The sequence below is a fragment of the Cervus elaphus genome, chromosome 25 (assembly GCF_910594005.1).
Source record: "Cervus elaphus chromosome 25, mCerEla1.1, whole genome shotgun sequence".
Lineage (NCBI taxonomy): Eukaryota > Metazoa > Chordata > Mammalia > Artiodactyla > Cervidae > Cervus > Cervus elaphus.
This window is the reverse complement of record NC_057839.1, coordinates 25,904,606-25,924,803: the sequence shown is the minus strand read 5'-3', so window position 1 is coordinate 25,924,803 and position 20,198 is coordinate 25,904,606. Positions and strand designations below refer to the sequence as shown.

The following is a 20,198-nucleotide window of genomic DNA, read 5'->3' as shown; positions in this document are numbered from 1 at the left end:
TAAGTCATTAGAAAAAAGACATAAAGTGAGAAATGCACATTAGAATGTTGTATAACATAACCACATTTATAAGAATGTACCCCAATATCAAATGCAAAGTTCAACAGTGTAAAACTGCAATTACTTTTGTACCAACCTAATACTACTTGTTAAGTTTTGGTGTAGTATCAGAGGAAAAGTATCCATAGTTATCTCAAAAGTCTATTGAAATACTCCTCCCTTTTTTACCTATGTGTCTATGTGAGGCCAGATTATTTTCATACACTTCAATCAAAACAGTCACATTGCAATGGGTTGAATGCAAAAGCAGATGTGGGAATCCTGCTGTATTCTATTAAGCTTTTATAAAGCTATCAAGGAGAATTGAAGAGCAAAGTAGAATAAAGCTGCTCTTTTCATTACACTTATTCTGGATGGTTTTGAAGAATATTTTTAACTAAAAATATGGTATTAATCTTAACTTGTAATGGGTTATTATCACTTTAAGTTACTAACTAAATGTTTTATCAAAAGTGTCTCAGTTTTAGACACTTTTCATGCCATAAATATCGATAGGTGTAACTCACGTAAACAAAAGCTCTTTTGGGTCCTCCATAATTTTTGAGTATAAAAGGATCCTGAGAACAAAGAGTTGGAGAAATGCTGATATAGGCAAAAGAGCAATTAGTGTATTGCCTAAACGGATGTGGAAAGGGAGAAAAAGGAAAGAAGAGATTAGAGTTCAGTAAACGTTAGGCTGATACATTCAGGCTTACTACTACCATTTCGCTTCACAGATTCAAGGACATATCATTGTTAGATATTGTTGTGAATCAAAAAAAAATGCACAACATGAGAGCTGTGAGTCACTATTTATTTGGGGGAAAATGAGGACTATAGCCCAAGAGACAGCATTTCTGATCACTCTGAGAAACTGCTCAGAGTGGTGAGCAGAGGTGGCTGGGAAGGTTTTGGTGAAGGGGAAGTACATGCAATCAAGCACATACTTTTTGCAGGAGCCTGCTGCTAGTCTAAGGAACAGTTGTCACCGTGAAAGATTTTTGTGCCTTTCTCGATATGAGGAGATGCAAGAACGGGGCTCATTAAATTGGTTCCTGAAAACATCTAACTATCTAGAGACCTGTTCTGTCAGTAATTCCAGGGCACAGAGAGCTTCATTTCTGCTCTCCACCTTGAGCTCCTTTCCGTGGTGGGGCTGTTGAAAGTCTGCAGCCGCAGAAGCACACGGTTTAATCCTTGTCGAGGTAGATGGCAAGTGCCAATTTGTAGTTGGCAGTGGCAAACACAATTATTAAGTTATAGATCGTTTTGTGCTGGTCTTGGCAGTTTAGACAATTGCATCCAATTTTATAAATCTTTGAGACGAAATAAAAAATGAGTGCCTCTCGGCGTGCTCACCTGCCCTCTTGGGAGAGGAGCTTGACACAGTCCGCGTGGCCGCAGTACAGGGCGTAGGCCAGGGGCGTGCTCTCATTGATGTCTCGCAGGTTGCCGTCCATGCCCAGCTCCAGCAGTGACTGCACACAGTCTGCTTTCCCTGCAGCTGCAGCCCAGTGCAGAGGTGTCCTGGGGGCCACGGGGGGACAGCACAATGTCTGAGTACATGAATGATACAGGTTACCTAGCTGACAACAGCTCCTGCTCACAGTTGGGTCCTGGCAGGACAGACTTGTTGCTACTTAACAGTGTGGAAATGGGATGCACTAAATGGGGCTTCAGGGTGATGGTGTATGTGTATGGAGGCCTCTCCTCTAATTCCGATACTCTGTGGCCTTTCCCCTTCTTTGGTCTTTCTGTGAATTTCCTCAAAAAGGAAGTAGTGGGTCAAAGGGGAGGAACAATTTGAAGGCTCTTTATACTTAGTGCCAGATTGCCTTCCAAGAAAACTGACTCAATTTTTCCTCCTACCAGCTGTGTCCCTACTCCTTCCTAATATGAAGTGTTATCAACATCTTTCAAAGATCTGTGCCAACTTGGTAGGCAAAATTAGTACTTCAGTGTTGCTTTAATTTGCATTTCTTTAAATAACATGAGGAAGAACCTTTGAAATACATGTTTATCTGACATTTTAGTTTCTTCATTGAAATGACCCGTAATGCCCATTTTCTATTTAGGGCAATGTCCATTTTTCTATTAGGTTGTTAGCTTTTCTTACTAATTCATATAAGCTTTTAAAATATTTAAGGTATTGGGTTTTTTCTAGGTTTATGAAAACATTTCCTCTAATTTGTTACTTAGCTTTTAATTCTTTTAGTGGTTTTCCATAAACATTTTAAGAAACAACCACATTTATTTACCTTTTCATTTTTGATTTGTTTCATGATTTTACATTTTAGAAAGTCCTTCATTAGCCAGAAGGTAGATACATACTCACCAGTGTTTAAACCTTTGATAAATGGCAAAACCATCATTTTCTTAAAAAAAACCCAGAGACTGGGAGAAAATATTTGCAAGTTACACATCCAACAAAGATAGTATGTAAAACATTTCAAAACTGAACAATAAAAAATATATATACAAATCGATTTAAAAAACTAGCAAAAGATTGAATACTTTATCAAAGAAAGTGTATAATTGGTTAACAAGCACATGAAAAGATGCTCAGTAACATTTTTCATTCAGAGAAATGAAAATTAAAACTACATGGGAAAAAAAAAACTACATGGGATACCACTACATGCTTATTTAAATGGCTAAAATTTTTTTAAAAAGGACTTATATATGTGTATAACTGAGTCACTTTGCAGTATAGCAGAGGTTGACACAACATTGTAAATCAACTATACTTCAATGAAAAAAAAAAAACTAAAAAAAACACAAACAAGCCTGGCAATACATGTACGGATGAAGATTCAGGGCAACTTGAACTTTTATATATATTTTTAGTGAGAATGCAAAATGGAAGTCGTCACACCAGAAAATAGTCTGTCAGTTCCTTCTAAAGTTAAGCATACTTACCATGTGGCCAAGCAATCTCATGTCTGTCACCTATAGCTAGAGAAATGCAAACTTATGTTTACACAAAAACTTGTACACAAATGTTTATAGCTGCACTGTTTGTAATCATCCAAAAGTATAAACAACCCAATGTGCTTCAACGGGTGAATGGACAAACTATAATTTATCCACAAAATGGAATACTACTCAGCAGTAAAAAGAACAGCCTACTGGTATATGGAACATAGATGAATCTCAAATGCATTCTACCAGGTGAAATAAAGCAATCTCAAAAGATTACATATTGTATATTTCCATTTACATGACATTCTGGAAAAGGCAAAACCCAAGAGAGAGAACTAATCCATGACTGCCAGAGCTTGGAGATGGGGGAAGCCTTGACTATAAAAGGACAACCTGAGTTGGTGTTGGAATTGATGGCATTGTTTTGGATCTGCCTTGTGGTGATTGCATGAATCTATGTATGTGTTACAATTCATAGAACTATACATCCAAAAAAAGTAAAGTTTACTGAATGTAAATAAATTGGAAACCAATATTTTATTCTAGATTTCTTTGGATTTAAACAAAACTGCACGTGTATCTGATATATGTGGTGAGGTGTGGAGCCAATCTGACTATTTTTCCATTTACATAGCCAGCTTTTCTCAACACCATTTATTAATGCAGTGGGATCAAATTTTAAGATCCTGAACTGTGTACACACTTCTCTGCCCATCCCCTTTCCTCCATATAAGGATATGGTTGACTTTATGCTCAACTTCAAGGGAGGGATATAGCGGGGTAGATAAGAGAAATAGTCAGTGTCTTCCTGTTTCCAAAAACCAAGCCCAGAACTGAGAGCAGATGTGGAGCAAAACAGTTCCCCAGCTGTAGAAAGAACTATTAAGGCAAATGGGACAAGAAGGTGATAAGAGCATAAAGGACCACTGGACTCAAGAAGAAAGGGGACCTGAACCTTGCTTCTATGGCAGAGATGCTGGGAAGTAGGTGGTTGGGGATGTCTGTGTGGTGTGTCTGGACAGTGGGACTCTGGGGGGCTGAAGAGGGGCATGGTGATAGATGATATTCCTGTGAATGGGGTTTCCCATGAAGACAAGGGCTATTCTTCCTGTCAGTCCCTCTGGGAGAGGATCAATCCTGGGGCAGGAAAAGAAGGCATGGAAGGCCTCTCCTTGGCTTCATTCTGGGGCTTGAAACCTGGCAGATGACCACCCCTGGAGAGCCAAGAGGTCTCTCAGACATGGAGGCAGTCTGGGGGCTGGACAGAGAAGGACTCAGTTGGGTCTATCTGTGAAGGGGCTCAGGACTTAGTATTGGGAGAGTAGCCATGTCCACAGTATGACTAGAATGGGTAGACTGCGTCCTGTGTCAATCAAGCATCCTACTCATGTTATGATACAGACAGCACTTTGAGGACACTTAATGGAATTTGATTCATTCCATTCTATTTGAGAGGTCTCCAGACAATATTTCTTATGAAACAAGATGAAGCACCAGCCATATTATACCCTCCTGATTACAGAATATATTGCCAATAAATTCAGTAGATGGAGGCTTGGGCAACACGTCAGGTTTATCAACAGTCAGGTTTATCAACACATGACAATTCTCTTTGGCATATTGTGAAATACTCCTTTATGACAATTGCTGAGTGACTGTACTAATGGTCCCATCACTTCATGGCAAATAGATGGGGAAACAATATAAACAGTGAAAGACTTTATTTTGAGGGGCTCCAAAATCACTGCAGATGGTGACTGCAGCCATGAAATTAAAAGATGCTTGCTCCTTGGAAGGAAAGTTATGACCAACCTCGATAGCATATTAAAAAGCAGAGACATTACTTTGCTAACAAAGGTCCGTCTAGTCAAAGTTATGGTTTTTCCAGTAGTCATGTATGGATGTGAGAGCTGGACTATGAAGAAAGCTGAGCACAGAAGAATTGATGCTTTTGAACTGTGGTGTTGGAGAAGACTCTTGAGAGTCCCTTGGACTGCAAGGAGATCCAACCAGTCCATCCTAAAGGAAATCAACCCTGGATATTCATTGGAAGGACTGATGCTGAAGTTGAAACTCCAATACTTAGGCTACTTGATATGAAGAACTGATTCACTGGAAAAGATCCTGTTGCTGGGAAAGATTGAAGGCAGGAGGAGAAGGGGATGACAGAGGATGAGATGGTTGGATGGCATCACTGAGTCTATGGACATGAGTTAGAGCAAGCTCCGGGAGTTTGTGATGGACAGGGAGGCCTGGCGTGCTGCAGTCCATGGGGTTGCAAAGAGTTGGACACGACTGAGTGACTGAACTGAAGAGTGACTGTATTAATTTCTCTTGAGGCAGGAGGTAGATGGCCCCCAGGGTAAAATTTAGAGATTCATTCTTTGTGGACAGAAACTACAAACTATCAATAGCAGGACAACTGAGAGAGGAGGCTGGGCCCTGCCCAAACAGAAGATAAGAGCCCACATATTTCTCATTTTTTGAAGTCAGGAGGCCTCCCAACTGCACATGCATAGAAAGGCTTCCTGGAGGTCAAAATGGGAGTGATGCTGATGCCACCCAACCATAAGCCTCTTTCATCTTGGCTAAGAGATGTGTGTGTGCACATGGGAGGTTCCTGAGATATAACAGATATGAACTCTGAACCAGGCAAATTAAAATGATTGGCCAAGGAAACCTGGAGGAAATGCCCCATATAAGTAACTTAAACTGCCATGAGGGTGCAATTCTTCCTCTGAGTCCGCCTGTGTGTCTGTTCACATATACTGTACTCTTTTTCCTCCTAATAAATACTTTACCTATTTCACTACTTTCAATCTTTGTGGGAATTATTTTTCTGCATGCTGAAGGGCCAAGGCCTTGTTCCTGATCTTTGGTCTAGTGGCTGGGATTCAGCTCTCTCACTGTTGCGACCCGACCTCAACCTCTAGCCAGGAACTGAAGCCCTGCTTCAAATGAGGCAGGCTGAGGCAACCTGAGATCATTCTGAACATCAGCATGGAAGAAGAGGTCCAGAAGGACACAGGGCAAAATTATTTTGCAGAAACAAGAGAAGCATAGATAACTTCTAACTAATACACATAAAGCCTTTGCAGGTAATATGTAGTATCCAATTTCAAGTTATGTAAGTTGCAGTCCCTTTCTTATCTCTAAGCTTCAGGATAGTCTTCAAACATAGCAGATTGGACTCAGTTATCACAGTGAGGGGCTGGAGAACCAGGGCCCATGATCAGAAGAAATACATCAGAGGCAAGCAGTGGGCTGATGAGGTGGTCTCTGAATGACAGGAGATGATAGGTACAAGAATGCAATGTTGGTAAGGTGTCAGAAGCCAAGGAACCATTTATGGAACATGCAAACATTCCCTATATAATTCCCAGAAGTATGTAGGGAGGAGAGTTTGATTAAAGACTCTCTTTCCTGAAGATAAATGACTTGAGTACTAAAGGAAAGCGTGACTTCATAGACTGATGAAATTTGGGACCTTTAAGCTATACAAGCTATTTATGAGTTATGTGTTCTGTACCATCAATCTTAGGCTAGCACCAACATGTTTTAAAATGTCATAGATTTATGATGTGTTTTAATAATCTAGGAGGACTAGTTCCCTCATATTTTCCCTCATCCTCTTTTTTTATTTTTTAAAATCATTGCCTTATTTTTCTTCCCTTTTCTCAAAAACTTTCTATCTGGAAAAAAAAAAAGAAGGGAAGCGAAGCCACAATTGTTGCCAATGCTTCAATACTTAAACCTATGAAAATTTTGAAAAATTCTCTACTAACACAAGCTTACAGTGTCAGTGTGAAGGTAGAGCTATACAATGTAGGATGCAGAAACTGAAACAAAATGAAGAGCAGGATGAGCTGAGCTCTGGAGCAGAAACTAGACCCTTCTTGGGATTTTACCTCACTTTGAACCTTCGTAGGGCCCAATCTTTCGCACTTTCTTACTCCCTTTGGATATACTTTCTTCCCTGAGACTGGGGGAACTAAATTTTCTCTCCTAAGCATGGGAGAAATATCAATAACCTCAGATAAGCAGATGATACCATCCTTATGGCAGAAAGTGAAGAAGAACTAAAGAGCCTCTTGATGAAAGTGAAAGAGGAGAGTGAAAAAGTTGGCTTAAAGCTCAACATTCAGAAAACTAAGATCATGGCATCCGGTCCCATCACTTCAGGGCAAGTAGATAGGGAAAACAGTGAAAACAGTGGCTGAGTTTATGTTTTGGGGCTCCAAAATCACTGCAGATGGTGACTGCAGCCATGAAATTAAAAGACACTTATTCCTTGGAAGGAAAGTTATGACCAACCTAGACAGCATATTAAAAAGTAGAGACGTTACTTTGCCAACAAAGGTCCATCTAGTCAAGGCTATGGTTTTTCCAGTAGTCAGGTATGGATGTGAAAGTTGGACTGTAAAGAAAGCTGAGTGCCGAAGAATGGATGCTTTTGAACTGTGGTGTTGGAGAAGACTCTTGAAAGTCCCTTGGACTGCAAGGAAATCCAACAAGTCCATCCTAAAGGAGATCGGTCCTGGGTGTTCATTGGAAGGTCTGATGTTGAAGCTGAAACTCCAATACTTTGGCCACCTGACGCAAAGAGCTGACTCATTTGAAAAGACCCTGATGCTGGGAAAGATTGAGGGCAGGTGGAGAAGGGGACAGCAGAGGATGAGATGGTTGGATGGCATCACCAACTCAATGGACATGAGTCTGAGTAAACTCTGGGAGTTGGTGATGGACAGGGAGGCTTGGCATGCTGTGGTCCATGGGGTCACAAAGTCGGACACGACTGAGTGACTAAACTGAACTGAACTGAAGCATGTGATAATTCAAGTGGGAAATACTGTAATAGAGCTGCTTCTAGAAGTATTTTGAAGTAGGCAAACTTTTTTCTAACCCTATTTTCCTAAATGTGTTCCTTAAAAATATTTTTTTTTCCTATTTTTATTTATTTGGCCACATGGCATGTATTCCTTGACCAAAGTTCAAACCTCCACCCCCTGCATTGGAAGCAAGGCATCCTAACCACTGGACCAGCAGGGAAGTCCCTCTGCATGTGTTCTTTTCTTCGCTTTTTGGATCATTCACCTTTTCTCTTCATGTAACAAAATCCTTCCACTTTTTCACCTGCTCAAGTTCAATATCTACTCTTCAGAAAAGGTCTACTTTCAATTATTTATAAATTAATTTTAACTAAAGTCATCCTGTTAACAGTCTCCAGCTTCTGAGACTTACATGGAACCCAAGATTTCTTTCTCCTGTGTTATAAGGGTTTCAGGTAACAGGAAGTAGTAGGAAGTGCTTCTTGGGGAATCTAAAATCATGGAAGTAGATGGCTAAATTTGCACTTCAATAGAAAAAGCTTAAAAAAAACTATGCATAATGTACAAGCCTTATACTTGTTTTCAACAGTTTTATTTGTTCTTATATTATTCTCATATTTTCCTTGAGTCTATGCCTAACTGAAGCAAAGGTTAGATAAGCATTGTAATTGAAAAATTCTAATAGTTGATTATGGATGAAGGGTCAGTAGGTGAAAAGCTGTACATTTAAAAGACAAGGGTACAAGTTTTCTTTGAGTTACACAAGGCTGTGATCCATGTGATCATTTTGGTTAGTTTTCTGTGATTGGGTTTTCATTTTGGAGGCCATGGGATTTTAGTTCTTACTTCTTCTGTCAGCATATTAGAAAGCAAAGACATCACTTTGCCGACAAAGGTCTGCCTAGTCAAAGCTATGGTTTTTCCCGTAGTCATGTATGGATGTGAGAGTTGGACCATCAAGAAGTCTGAGCGCCAAAGAATTGATGCTTTCCAACTGTGGTGCTGGAGAAAACTCTTGAGAGTCCCTTGGACAGAAAGGAGATCAAACCAGACAATCCTAAAGGAAATTAACCCTGAATACTCATTGGAAGGACTGATGCTGAGGCTGAAGCTCCAACATTTTGGCCACCAGATGTGAAGAGCCAACTCAATGGAAAAGACCATGATGCTGGGAAAAATTGAGAGCAGGAGGAGAAGGGGACAACAGAGGATGAGATGGCTGAATGGCATCACCAATGCAATGGACATGAATTTGAGAAAACTCTGGGAGATAGTGAAGGACAGAGAAGCCTGGCATGCTGAAGTCCATGGGGTTGCAAACAGTGGGACTCAGATTGAACAACAAGTTTTCACTTAGTTGCTAATTACCTCTTAGGCAAGTCTCTTCACCTTTCTGGACTCAGCTTCCTTTCCTATGTAAATACATCTTTAATGACTGAAGAAAACCAAAACAGAACACTGATAAGGTCACGTCTAGTTCTGAACACAAAGCCTCTATTGTGCTCTTCGCTGGATAACAAGAGCTTGTTGATTTTATGACATAATCCAGGAATGAAGGAAAAAAATAAGACTTACTGTTAAGAACAAAAAGTGTATATAGCAGGAAGCTGATATACAGAAAGCCTTCTGAGAACAGTTAGCAAAAAGTGGAAAGTCTGACAATACTGTCACAGCGTTTCTCTTCATAACAATGGTTTTTCCTGTCCTGACTAATATAGGGCAGTTTTTATTGTCACAAGCCCAGGTATAAATATTAACATTACTGGCAGTAAGGATATAGTCATATAAGATAACTCCTTAAACATCTTCTTTGTTTTGAGATTAAAATTTGGAAAAGGTGACAGAGTGGCCACGTATACCTGTCGTCCACATCCAGAGCCTGCAGGTTGCACTCAGGGACCCTTGCCAGCTCGTTGATGATGTCGCAGAAACCTGCTGCTGCGGCAATGTGCACGCATGTCTTGCCACTCTCATCGTCGTAGTTGATTATGGATGGACCCTGGTGATGGCTCAGAATGATGGAACACAGAATTCTATTTCCACTCTGGAAAACAGTCAAAGAAAGCTCATTATGTATAATCCAGTGCTCTTCCCTGTCCGTGCAGATTAAGATAAAAATTCAAAGCAAAAAAAAAAAAAAAAAAAAAAAATTCAAAACAAACACACACAAAAATAAAATGCATTTTATCAAACCCACCAACAGATTTCCACTTGTCTCAAGTCCTGACAGGGATTTTTGTCTCCTGTAAGAGCTAAATTGTCTTCCATAGTTAGTGAACTAAGGAGGACTTAAGGTATGTGGGTACTTAGTCAGGTCTGACTCTTTGTGATCCTATGGACTGCAACCCACCAGGCTCCTCTGTCCATGGGATTCTCCAGGCAAGAATACTGGAGTGGGTTGCCATTTCCTCCTCCAGGGGTCTTCCCCACCCAGGGATCGAACCAGTGTCTCTTATATCTCCTGCACTGGCAGGCAGATTCTTTACCATTGATCACCTGGGAAGTTCAAGGAGGACTTAAATACGGGTGTAATTGACTGACATCAGAGCTAGCATGATGGGTGGGCCATCTAGATAACTTCCCCATTAAATATATGCATCTTATTTCCCACTTGCTGTAGAGGTTGACCCCTGAGAAGCTGGCAGAGTTAATTTTAATATTAATAAAATGACAATGATGAATACTGACTAGTGGCATAATGATGACCAAAATGATCTGGTAATAGTCAAATTGCTATAAGTTGCATGTAATTTAATTGTCAGAAATCCTTTTTGAACAGAAGTGGGTCATAATTTAGTAGCTAATTAATAAAGAAACAAACCAAGTATGAAAAGGAAAGAGCTTCAGGAAATCATTTAAATTGGATCCCTCTTTCTGTGTAGATCTATAAGTTTTTATCTTATCTTTGGAATGAGATTTCTCTACAGTCTTTTTAGCAACCTGTCCCAGCCTTAAAAGTCACCAGCTTTTCCTTGAGATTCAATCCCTGGGTCGGGAAGATCCTGGGCATGGCAACCCACTCCAGTATTCTTGCCGGGAGAATCCTACAGACAAAGGAGCCTGGCAGGCCACACAGTTCATGGGATCGCAAAGAGCTGGACATGACTGAAGCAGCTTAGCATGCCTGCACTACATAAGCATTTGCAATTTAAGATAACAATAAATCCTCAAATGCCAATAAAATAAATTCATTCTATCTCACCCTGTGGAAAGTCTTATCTTCCAGTTTTCTACTGATATCTGGGTAAAGATTATAAAACAGTCCGAATAATTCACCTGCATTTTCTCAATGAATCCACAGAGACCCTGTATCTCTAGGCAGCAGGACCTATGGGTAGAATGGAGGTCCCTTGGAGGCATGAGGAGCAGGTTTAAGAAATGGGAGAGATAGGCTGTAGTTCTGGGGGCCAGGAGCCAGGTCACATGCCAGACTCAGGGTCCCTGGGCTGAAAGGGAGTACTGAACTTTTTAAAAGCTGCAATTCTAATACACTCCAAATGCTGTTCAACAGCCATCTCATAATAAATTTCCCAAGTATGTAACATTTCTTTTGGCATTCTTCCCACTTGATTATTTGACCCCAGGGTTGTGTTTTAGAACCTCTGAGTCAGTTTGCACAATTCCGTGGAACAGAACCCATTCATTTTGGCTTTTCCTCTTCCTTTCCCTCCCCTGTGCCTGTTTGCTCCAAGAACTCTCCGGATATCCTGTGACTCAGCATGGCTTCTCAGAGAACCACTACACAGAGAACCCTGCAGTGTGCGCCCCCTGTATTGGGGACAGTGGCTGACACCAGTTCTGAAAGCTCTTGCAGGCCCAAAGGCTGAGGGCAGCAAAGCTCTCAACTTTGAGCCCCAGGAAGAGTGCTGAGTGTGTTTTAAATGCTATAACCATGGCCAGCTACATAATCTGTGGGGCCCAGGAAAAATGTGAAGCCCCCTGCTCACATGCCAGAGGAATAATGTGTTCCTTTCTTCCGTGGTATCTCCTTTGACCTGTCATGGCGAGTTTTATTTGCTATATTTAGTGTCACACTCGGTCCCTGGAGGAGGGCATGGCAGCTCACTCCTGGGTTGCCTGGAGAATCCCATGGGCAGAAGAGCCTGGTGGGCTACAGTCCTTAGGGTTGCAGAGTGGAACATTACTGAAGTGACTGAGCAGGCTCACACGTCACACTCCCTTGGGCTGGGCATTCTCACTGTGAGTGCAAGCCCTCCCAGGTGCCTAGGGCTCTGGTTTGCCATTTGGATCCTTCCTGAGTTGATCCCCAGAGCCCCGCCAGGGGACTGAGAACACATCCATAAAGTAGTCCCTGCCTGCTACCTTTAGCCTTCCCTCCGTCTCACCTTCCCCCTTACATCCTCTTCTCCCTACACCCTTCCTTTGTCTCACAATGACTTTTAAATAATTTGGATCAATGAGTTCATTGATCCAAATAAACATATTTTGGGGGGTCTGACATATGTGTATTTAAGACAATCGAGAAGCCCCTCTCCCCTTTTAAGAAGCACTAGCCACTGGAGAAGTAAAATAGAAGTAAAAAAGAGTGTCCATTCAATGAATTGATTTTGTTTACAGTTTCCTGGAAGAGCAAGGGAATTCAGCTTGCCAAAGTGTTTTAAAGAGCAAAACAGCCTGTCACGGGTTCTCCTTCTGTGTGGGATGGAGTGTCAAGCACAGACGGAAAAAACACACTCGTCTTACACACTGTCTTCCTCCCTCCTTGCCTGACCCATGGAGGAACCATTTTGGAAGCCGCAAGCTTAGATGCGGGGTGGGGGTGGGCTGCAGTCCGGCACATCTGAGTGGGCCCCGGCTGAGTTCCTGAGCAGACAGTCCTAATCAGCAATTCCCTTGTGAGCTGGACTCTTACAAGGCTTTTCTGGATAAGAAAGATTTCACCGGCTTACCCCTTTCCTCCAAAATGCCTTTGCCCTGAATCTTTCAGACCATTCCTTTGTCTCCAAATCTAACCCTCATTTACATCACCATTGTTTTTATAATAATGTCCTCCCAGGAGTAATGGTGATAGTGATGTTTACCGAGTGAATGTTCTGTGCCCAGCAGGGCATGTTCTCACTTGTTTAATCCTGACAACACCTCCATGGTTTTCAGGACTAAACAAGTGAGGACCGTAAGGTAGGTACTCTTATCATCCTCATATTGTAGAGGAGAAACTGGAGGCACAGAGGGATTCTGTCCGTCTGTGAGTCGTTCGGTCGGGTCTGACTCTGCGACCCCATGGACTGTAGCCTGCCAGGCTCCTTGGGATTTCCCAGGCTAGGGTACTGGAATGGGTTGCTGTTTCCTTCTCCAGGGCATCTTCCCAACCCAGGGATCGAACCCAGGTCTTCTGCATCACAGGCAGATTCATTGTCCAGTGTCACAGCCATGAGGTGGCAAGGCTGGGACTGACTGCAGAGCCCTGGTACTTTGCTGTTATACTATTTTGTCTTCAGTTAAAGGAATGGTTTATTTATTTGATCCTGCATGTTCACATGGGAGGAATTCAAGTAAAAACTGCTGTTGGTATCAGCAACATCAGTAGCAGTGAAGTGTGTCTTACAACTGAGACCTTCTTTCCACATTTGGTGCTTTAAAAGCCTCTCCTAGGAAGGTTGCCACGGTGCACCCTCACAAGAATTTGAGAGAGCCCTAGAGGGGTTCCTAGGGCTTCCCTGGTGGCTCAGTGGTAAAGAATCTGCCTGCAATACAGGAGATGCAGGAGACACGAGTTTGATCACTGGGTTGAGAAGATCCCCTGGAGAAGGGCATGGCAACCCACTCCAGTATTCTTGCCTGGGAAATCTCATGAACAGAGGAGCCTGGAAGGTTATAGTCCGTGGGGCTGCAAAAGAGTTGGACATGACTGAACGACTAAACAACAAGAAAGAGAGGTCCCTAGTTTGTGAACAGAGGCCCTGGCTCAGTGGTCTCCTGGTAACAACATTCTCTTCTGAACATCCATCAGATGGAGTCTCCAGGCCTGGGAAGCCTCTGTCACAGACACCAGGAAGCACCAGGAGAGAAGACATGGGTGTTGCCCAAGGGCCCCTAGGAAGATTGGAGAGTGAATTTCCATTTGGTGGGAGTATCGTTCAACAGGGGAAGAATATTGTATAGATCTTATTATGCAGCTCTAGAATTCTGCATTGGGTGGCCAAATGAGAGTGTGGGTTTATTTAGTTTTCTTTTATTGTATTGTTTTTGTCTGTGGGTAATCCATGAAATTGCCTTCATGTAACTTAAACACAGCTGGGAACCACTGAGTCCTAGTCATTTAATCTTTACACCTCATGAAGGAGAAAAATTCATAAAAGCCTTGCTAAGAAAGTTAGGTTAAGATACAGTAATTTTGTTATTAGAGACTGATAAAAAAACAAGATTTCAATATCCTGATTGTAGACCCTTTTTATTCTAGGTGACTTCCCGAGAAATCTTAGTGCAAGATTTAGGATTAATTGTTTATTTGTTAACGTGTTGGGGAAATTATTTCTATGGTGGGTTCTTCAGGGAGGGAAATCCAATCTCTGCCCTTCTCTTGGAAGTAGGGGGTCTGTTTGTCACATGACAGTGACTGCACAAAGGAGATGAAAGGGTTTTAGGTCACGTGACCCTTTTAAAGGTCTAGGTGGTTCTGTGCTGTGAGAAGAACAGTGGCCCTTAAGTTCCGCTGGAGCCAGATGTGTTAGACTGGAATGGAGTTGGAGGGGGAGACCTACTAGCTTGTGAACCAGTAGACTGTGAACGCATGAGAGCTGAGGGTTTGTGGTTGACTAGGAGAGAAGTGACGGAGAAGGCAGGGGCACCCACTCCAGTACTCCTGCCTGGAAAATCCCATGGGCGGAGGAGCCTGGTGGGCTGCGCTCCATGGGGTTGTCAAGAGTCGGACACGACTGAGTAACTTCACTTTCACTTTTCACTTTCATGCATTGGGGAAGGAAATGGCAATGTTCTTGCCTGGAGAATCTGAGGGACGGGGGAGCCTGGTGGGCTGCTGTCTGTGGGGTCACACAGAGTCGGACACGACTGAAGTGACTTAGCAGCAGCAGCAGCAGAAGAGAAGTGAAGTGAAAGTTGCTTAGTCGTGTCCAGCTCTTTGTGATCCCACAGACTATACAGTCCATGGAACTCTCCAGGTCAGAATACTGAAGTGGGTAGACTTTCCCTTCTCCAGGGGATCTTCCCAACCAAGGGTTCAAACCCAGGTCTACCACATTGCAGGCGGATTCTTTACCAGCTGCGCCACAAGAGAAGCCCAAGAATACTGGAGTGGGTAGCCTATCCCTTCTCCAGCAGATCTTCCCTATCCAGGAATTGAACCGGGGTATCCTGCATTGCAGGTGGATTCTTTACCAACTGAGCTATCAGGGAAGCCTGACTAGAAGAGAAAGGTGCCCAATATCCTAGCTTGGAGTCAGGACTCTCTTCATAGTTAGCCCATTTAGATCCAGGCTTTCTGCTTGGCCTGATACCAGAGTCTGCTGTATCCCAAAACTTGGGGCTGACCCCCCTGGAGGGCTACTGTAAGATAGAAATGGCGGGGGAGAGGCAGTGAGGCACTGTGACCCTCAGCTGCTGAACTACATCATTTCACAGGTGTTCTAATGATTAATATGGAAAACACCCCCACGAAACCTCCTTCCTTGCTGTGGTCATGTGTAGAAACACTGTCTTTCTGCTGAAATGGAGCCTAATAAAGAGTAACTTGTAATAAATATTGGCTGAACAGAGCATAAATAGATAAATAAAACAAGCCTCACAAACTATGGGCAAAGCCAAACTAGAATTTTACCCGTTCTTTTCTTAGCTTTCCTCTCTTTTTCTTATTGTCTCCCACCTTTCACTATCTTTTCACTTCTTTCTTTACTTGTGTTTACTCCTAGGTGAGTTCTTCTTTTTTGGCCATCTACCCATCTCCTTCCCTCTCTGCAGCCAAGCCCTGGGGAGCTGACACATGCAGGCCACTTTCATTTAGCCTATCCTTTAAGATAACTTCATCTTTGCTTCCATGGTAATGGGAGTTGATTTAGTAAATTTGACTTTCTCTTTGATTATTCTGGGCTTATGTGGTTTTGTAGTTTTCCTTTAATCAAGCACTGGGAGTTGTGTGGTCTGGGCACCCGTGGGTGTAGGGTGAGCTTGGACAATGGTAACCTCCCTGTGAACTAGTTTTCCACCTGTGAACAGAGGGGTTGGATTAAATGACTTTGTGTGGTCCCTCCCAGCTCTAAGGTTCTTTCATCTATGGTCTGGATCCACTGGCCTATGACATTTATAATTATCCTTTGTCATTCTGAATATATTTAAAGTATATTTATAGAATTTTGACACAATTCAAACAGTTGATCACATATCTTGGCCACCACAGGAAGGAGGAGAATTTCATGCTAGACCAAATCAGTCTCAGACACTGGTGGCTTCATGGTTATATTCAAGAGCTCCAAGGGTGTGTGTATAATTTCCTTAATCACATACTGAATGAACAAACATGAAATAGTTGCTTTATATTAGGGCAGTTCTTTTCTTTCTACCCACCCTTGAAAAATGCACTGCCAGAAGAGTACTACTGAGGAAGCTTCTAAATAAACACATTTTCTAGGATTAGGAGGAAGGAGCTAGAGGCGAGATTTGAGGGGTGGTAGATACTTGGCCGTCTTGCTGACCTGTCATCATAGCTATCCTAGATTACATATCATTTGAGAAAACTCCTTGATACCAAGGCGATGCATTCCTAGAGGTCTCAGTTAAGCTGAAAATGGTATGTCACAGAAAGAACCCAATAAAGCACTAATTTCAATTCCAGTGGCTTGCAATGGATAAGCTTATTGAACTGAATTCAGCGAAAACTTTTTTGGTGTTCACAAAGATTCACAAAGGTCTGTTTTGGGTCTTGAGAGACATCTAGATGAGTAAGGCATGTTGCCCTTAAGCATATGGTCTAGGAGAGGAGATGCAGGCCCTCTACTGATAGTAACACCAGCAATAGAAGGAAGGAAGTGCTAGACAGAGGGGAAAATTCTAAAAGGGAGTTCAGCAAAGAGGGTAAACTTAGTTGAGCCTTGAGAAATAAGGAGGAACAAGTATAAATTCTGCAGTTAGAAGGGATGATGCAGGGAAAGTAAGAAGAAAAAAGTATTGGGACTCCCTTGATGTTCCATTGGTTAAGAATCTGCCTTCTAACGCAGGGGAGTTGGGTTTAATCCCTGACTGAGGAACGAAGATCCCACATATGGCGGGGCAAATTAACCTTTGAGCCTGAACTGCTGAGCCAGAGTGCCATAAGGAAAGATTCTGCATACCACAACTAAGACCTGATGCAGTCAAATAAATCAATAAGATTACTGTTAAGTATATAACCACTTAAAGAAAAACAAATAGAAAGAAATGTTTCACCAAAAGGGAACAGGATGACCAAGGGGAAGACTGGATGAATGTTTATCATGTATTGAGGGGATTATTAATATTCTAGTATGATTGGATTAATGTCTATACAGATTGAAGAGGAAAGGCAGGGAGGAGGGTGGGGTGGGGAGTGGCTGTTCACGGCAGTCAGTGCAAATCAAAGAGTTTGCTCTTTACCAAAAACAGCACTTGCTGAAGGTTTTTGAGCTAAGAACCAAGGGTGACCATAATTGTTTTGGTGTAGTAACGGTTATGTGAGTACATTCCTTTGTAATTTGTAGAAAGAGCACCTGGCAGCAATGTGAGAATACAGTAGAGGAAGAAAGGGCTGAAGTAGAAATACAGATACTGAAACTTCCTGTGAGAAATAGGGGAAGCTTGACCTAAGGCAGTGATGGTGGGTGTACTTAATCATCTCCATTTATTCTTTCTGGTTAACTCCCTTGTTTCAACCTGCTCTGGCAGGTGTGAGTTGCATTAAATGGGTCTTTGCCCTGTGGCTGCTAGATAGGATTGGCCAGTGAGTGGCACTGGCAGGAGATGGACATAAGGAGGAAATAGTGACTGGGGCATTTATCTTTCAGTTCTCTCCCTGTTAGATAACAGGTTGATTATTCCATGCAGGGCTACAGTTTCTGTCCTGGGCCCTCTCCTGCAGCTACAACTTTGGCTGTGTCTTAGTAACCTCTCCCTCCCGGGCTCTTTTAGGCCCCGATTCCCTAATGGCAACCTGTGGTTGGGTGTAAATAGCCTTTTTATGAATCTATGCTCAATTAATCCCATTTGAGTGGGCTGCTTCGTGCTAGGACCCTGATCTATACGGTGGAGATAGAAAAGAGGCAACTGTGAGACCTGAGGAGGTGGAAGGAAGAGGTCTTGACAACCAACTGGACGTGAATGATGATAAGGAAGGAGTGTTCAGGGACCACTGGAGGCCTTTGTCTTGGACTACAGGGAGGATGGAAATGTCATGGGAAGGAGAGACTGTGGATTCAGTTTGAATGCGTTGACTTTGACACATCCATGGGAGATGATGGGAAGATGCCTGGTAGAGCTGGAAATGTGAGCCTAGTGTCAAGAGAGAGGTCAGTTGCTGGATTTTGACCTGAGAAAATTCTGAGTAGATTGGTAGCTGAAGTCATTGGAACTGGTGGGCTTTCTGAGAAGAGAATGAAAAAAAGATTTATGACTAAATTTCTGCAGTGTTGAGGAGTGAGAGGGAGATGAAGCTGAGAGAGACCTGTGCAGACTCCTGATAAGTGAGTGCCATCACAAATAGGCGGGAACATGTCCCGAAGCGACTGAGATTTCATTAGGGGAGACTGGATGCCGATAGGGACAGGGTTCTGCTCAGCGTTAGCCCAGAGACAGCCAAACAGTGGAGTTTCCTGGGCAGATGGGGGAGGTGAATGAGGGCGATAGGCCCACAGGAGGGCCCCACCAGCTACCAAGGGATCTGAGAAATGGGGGCAGAAGTCAAACATAGTTTACTTTCTGGGAGTGCGTGCTTGCAAGAAAGTGTTAGTTGTTCTGTTGTGTCCGACTCTTTGCGATCCCATGGACTGTAGCCCACCAGGCTCCTCTGTCCATGGGGATTCTCCAGGCAAGTATATTGGAGCGGATTGCTATTTCCTTCTCCAGGGGATCTTCCCGAGCCAGGGATCGAACCCATACCTCTTATGTCTCCTGCATTGGCAGGTGGGTTCTTTACCATTAGCACCACCTGGGAAGGCCTTACTTTCTGGGCCCAGTGTTTCAAATCTTTACTGCTTTGATTATCTGGGTCAAATACAGAGGTTTTATTAACTTGAAGTCCTGTCACTTTAAATATGGTCTCATATAGTCCCAGAGAAAAGCCCTAAGTTCAGTGAAAGGAATAAATGACAAGAGGAAATAGGCCTATTTATATGGAAAAACTTCAAGAGGCGCAGAGTGCTGGCCCCATGTTATAAATGAAGAAGATAGCTAAAGGAGGCAAGTGTAATCCTGGTTTTGGCTGACATTTGGAATTACCCTTGGTCTTCTCTGTAGAGTAAAGGGCAAAGCACATCACTTCTGAATTTTAGTGCTAGCCACAAGGAGGGAGAGGGTGCACAGTTCCTCCAGAGTAAGATTCTTAACCTTTGAAGTCTGGTTACAGATCCTCATTGAAGAGTTGAAGAAATAGTAGACACCTTCCTCAGAAAAACGTATGCTAACATCCTCACACACCCACCCATGCAATATCACATGTGATTGTAGGGGTCCTAGAAGGGACCTGTCGTGTTAATCTCTCCCCCTTCCCATGCCACATACAAAGTAGGTGCTCACTAAGCATTTATTAAGCTATTGAGTATATAAATGTGTAAGGCATTATACTTAGTTTACAAAATCACAGGTCAGAATGAAATATCTTAGGTAGGAGTAGCTAAGGTTTTAGCACCTGTTCATATGAATTCATTTATCATAGCGGTTTTCAACTCTAGCTGGGCATTACAATCTCCTAGAGGAAGGGAAAATGTTACAAAAATACTAACACCTGGGTTGCACCCTGGAATAATTGACTGAAAATAGCTGTGGGGTTTGAGAATCAGTATTGCTTAAAAGCTCTTCAGTTGATTTTAATGTGCAGACAGGATTAAAATCAATGTAGCAGGTTAAAAGCCACGTCATTTAGTAGACAGAAAGATTATGTAGATAGTATGTTAACTAAGCTTTCATAGAGGAAATTTGGGACCATAATAAAAACTATAATCTCTTCCAATTACATAGAATATTATATATCACTGTCATGCACACAATCTCATTCATACCCCAAAGATACATCAATAGTTAAGCCAAGCAGGCATCAGTGACTTTTCTCAGAACAAATCCTGTTCTGTTAATGCAAACTCAGATCCTCTGAGCTGAGCACAGTTTTCTTTTGATTTTGCAAAATTGCCTCTTGGAGGATAAAAACAGGGGTTCCCACCCACAAAGAGCACAACTCATTAGATCTGGAGTGGGGTCTGGGAATTTGTCATT

At 42.5% G+C, this 20,198-nt stretch overlaps 1 protein-coding gene across 4 annotated transcripts in view; it reads right to left on the bottom strand.

Annotated features, from left to right (window-relative positions):
• ANKRD55 (ankyrin repeat domain 55) overlaps window positions 1–20,198 on the bottom strand; it is a 189,443-nt gene that overhangs the window by 17,477 nt on the left and 151,768 nt on the right. For all 4 annotated transcript variants that reach the window (XM_043887843.1, XM_043887846.1, XM_043887844.1 and 1 more), the window contains 2 exons: window positions 9,650–9,834; window positions 1,399–1,566 (listed from right to left, as the gene is read on the bottom strand). In XM_043887843.1, coding sequence (XP_043743778.1) covers window positions 1,399–1,566; window positions 9,650–9,834 — 353 coding nt within the window. The remainder of the gene's footprint in view (window positions 1–1,398; window positions 1,567–9,649; window positions 9,835–20,198) is intronic.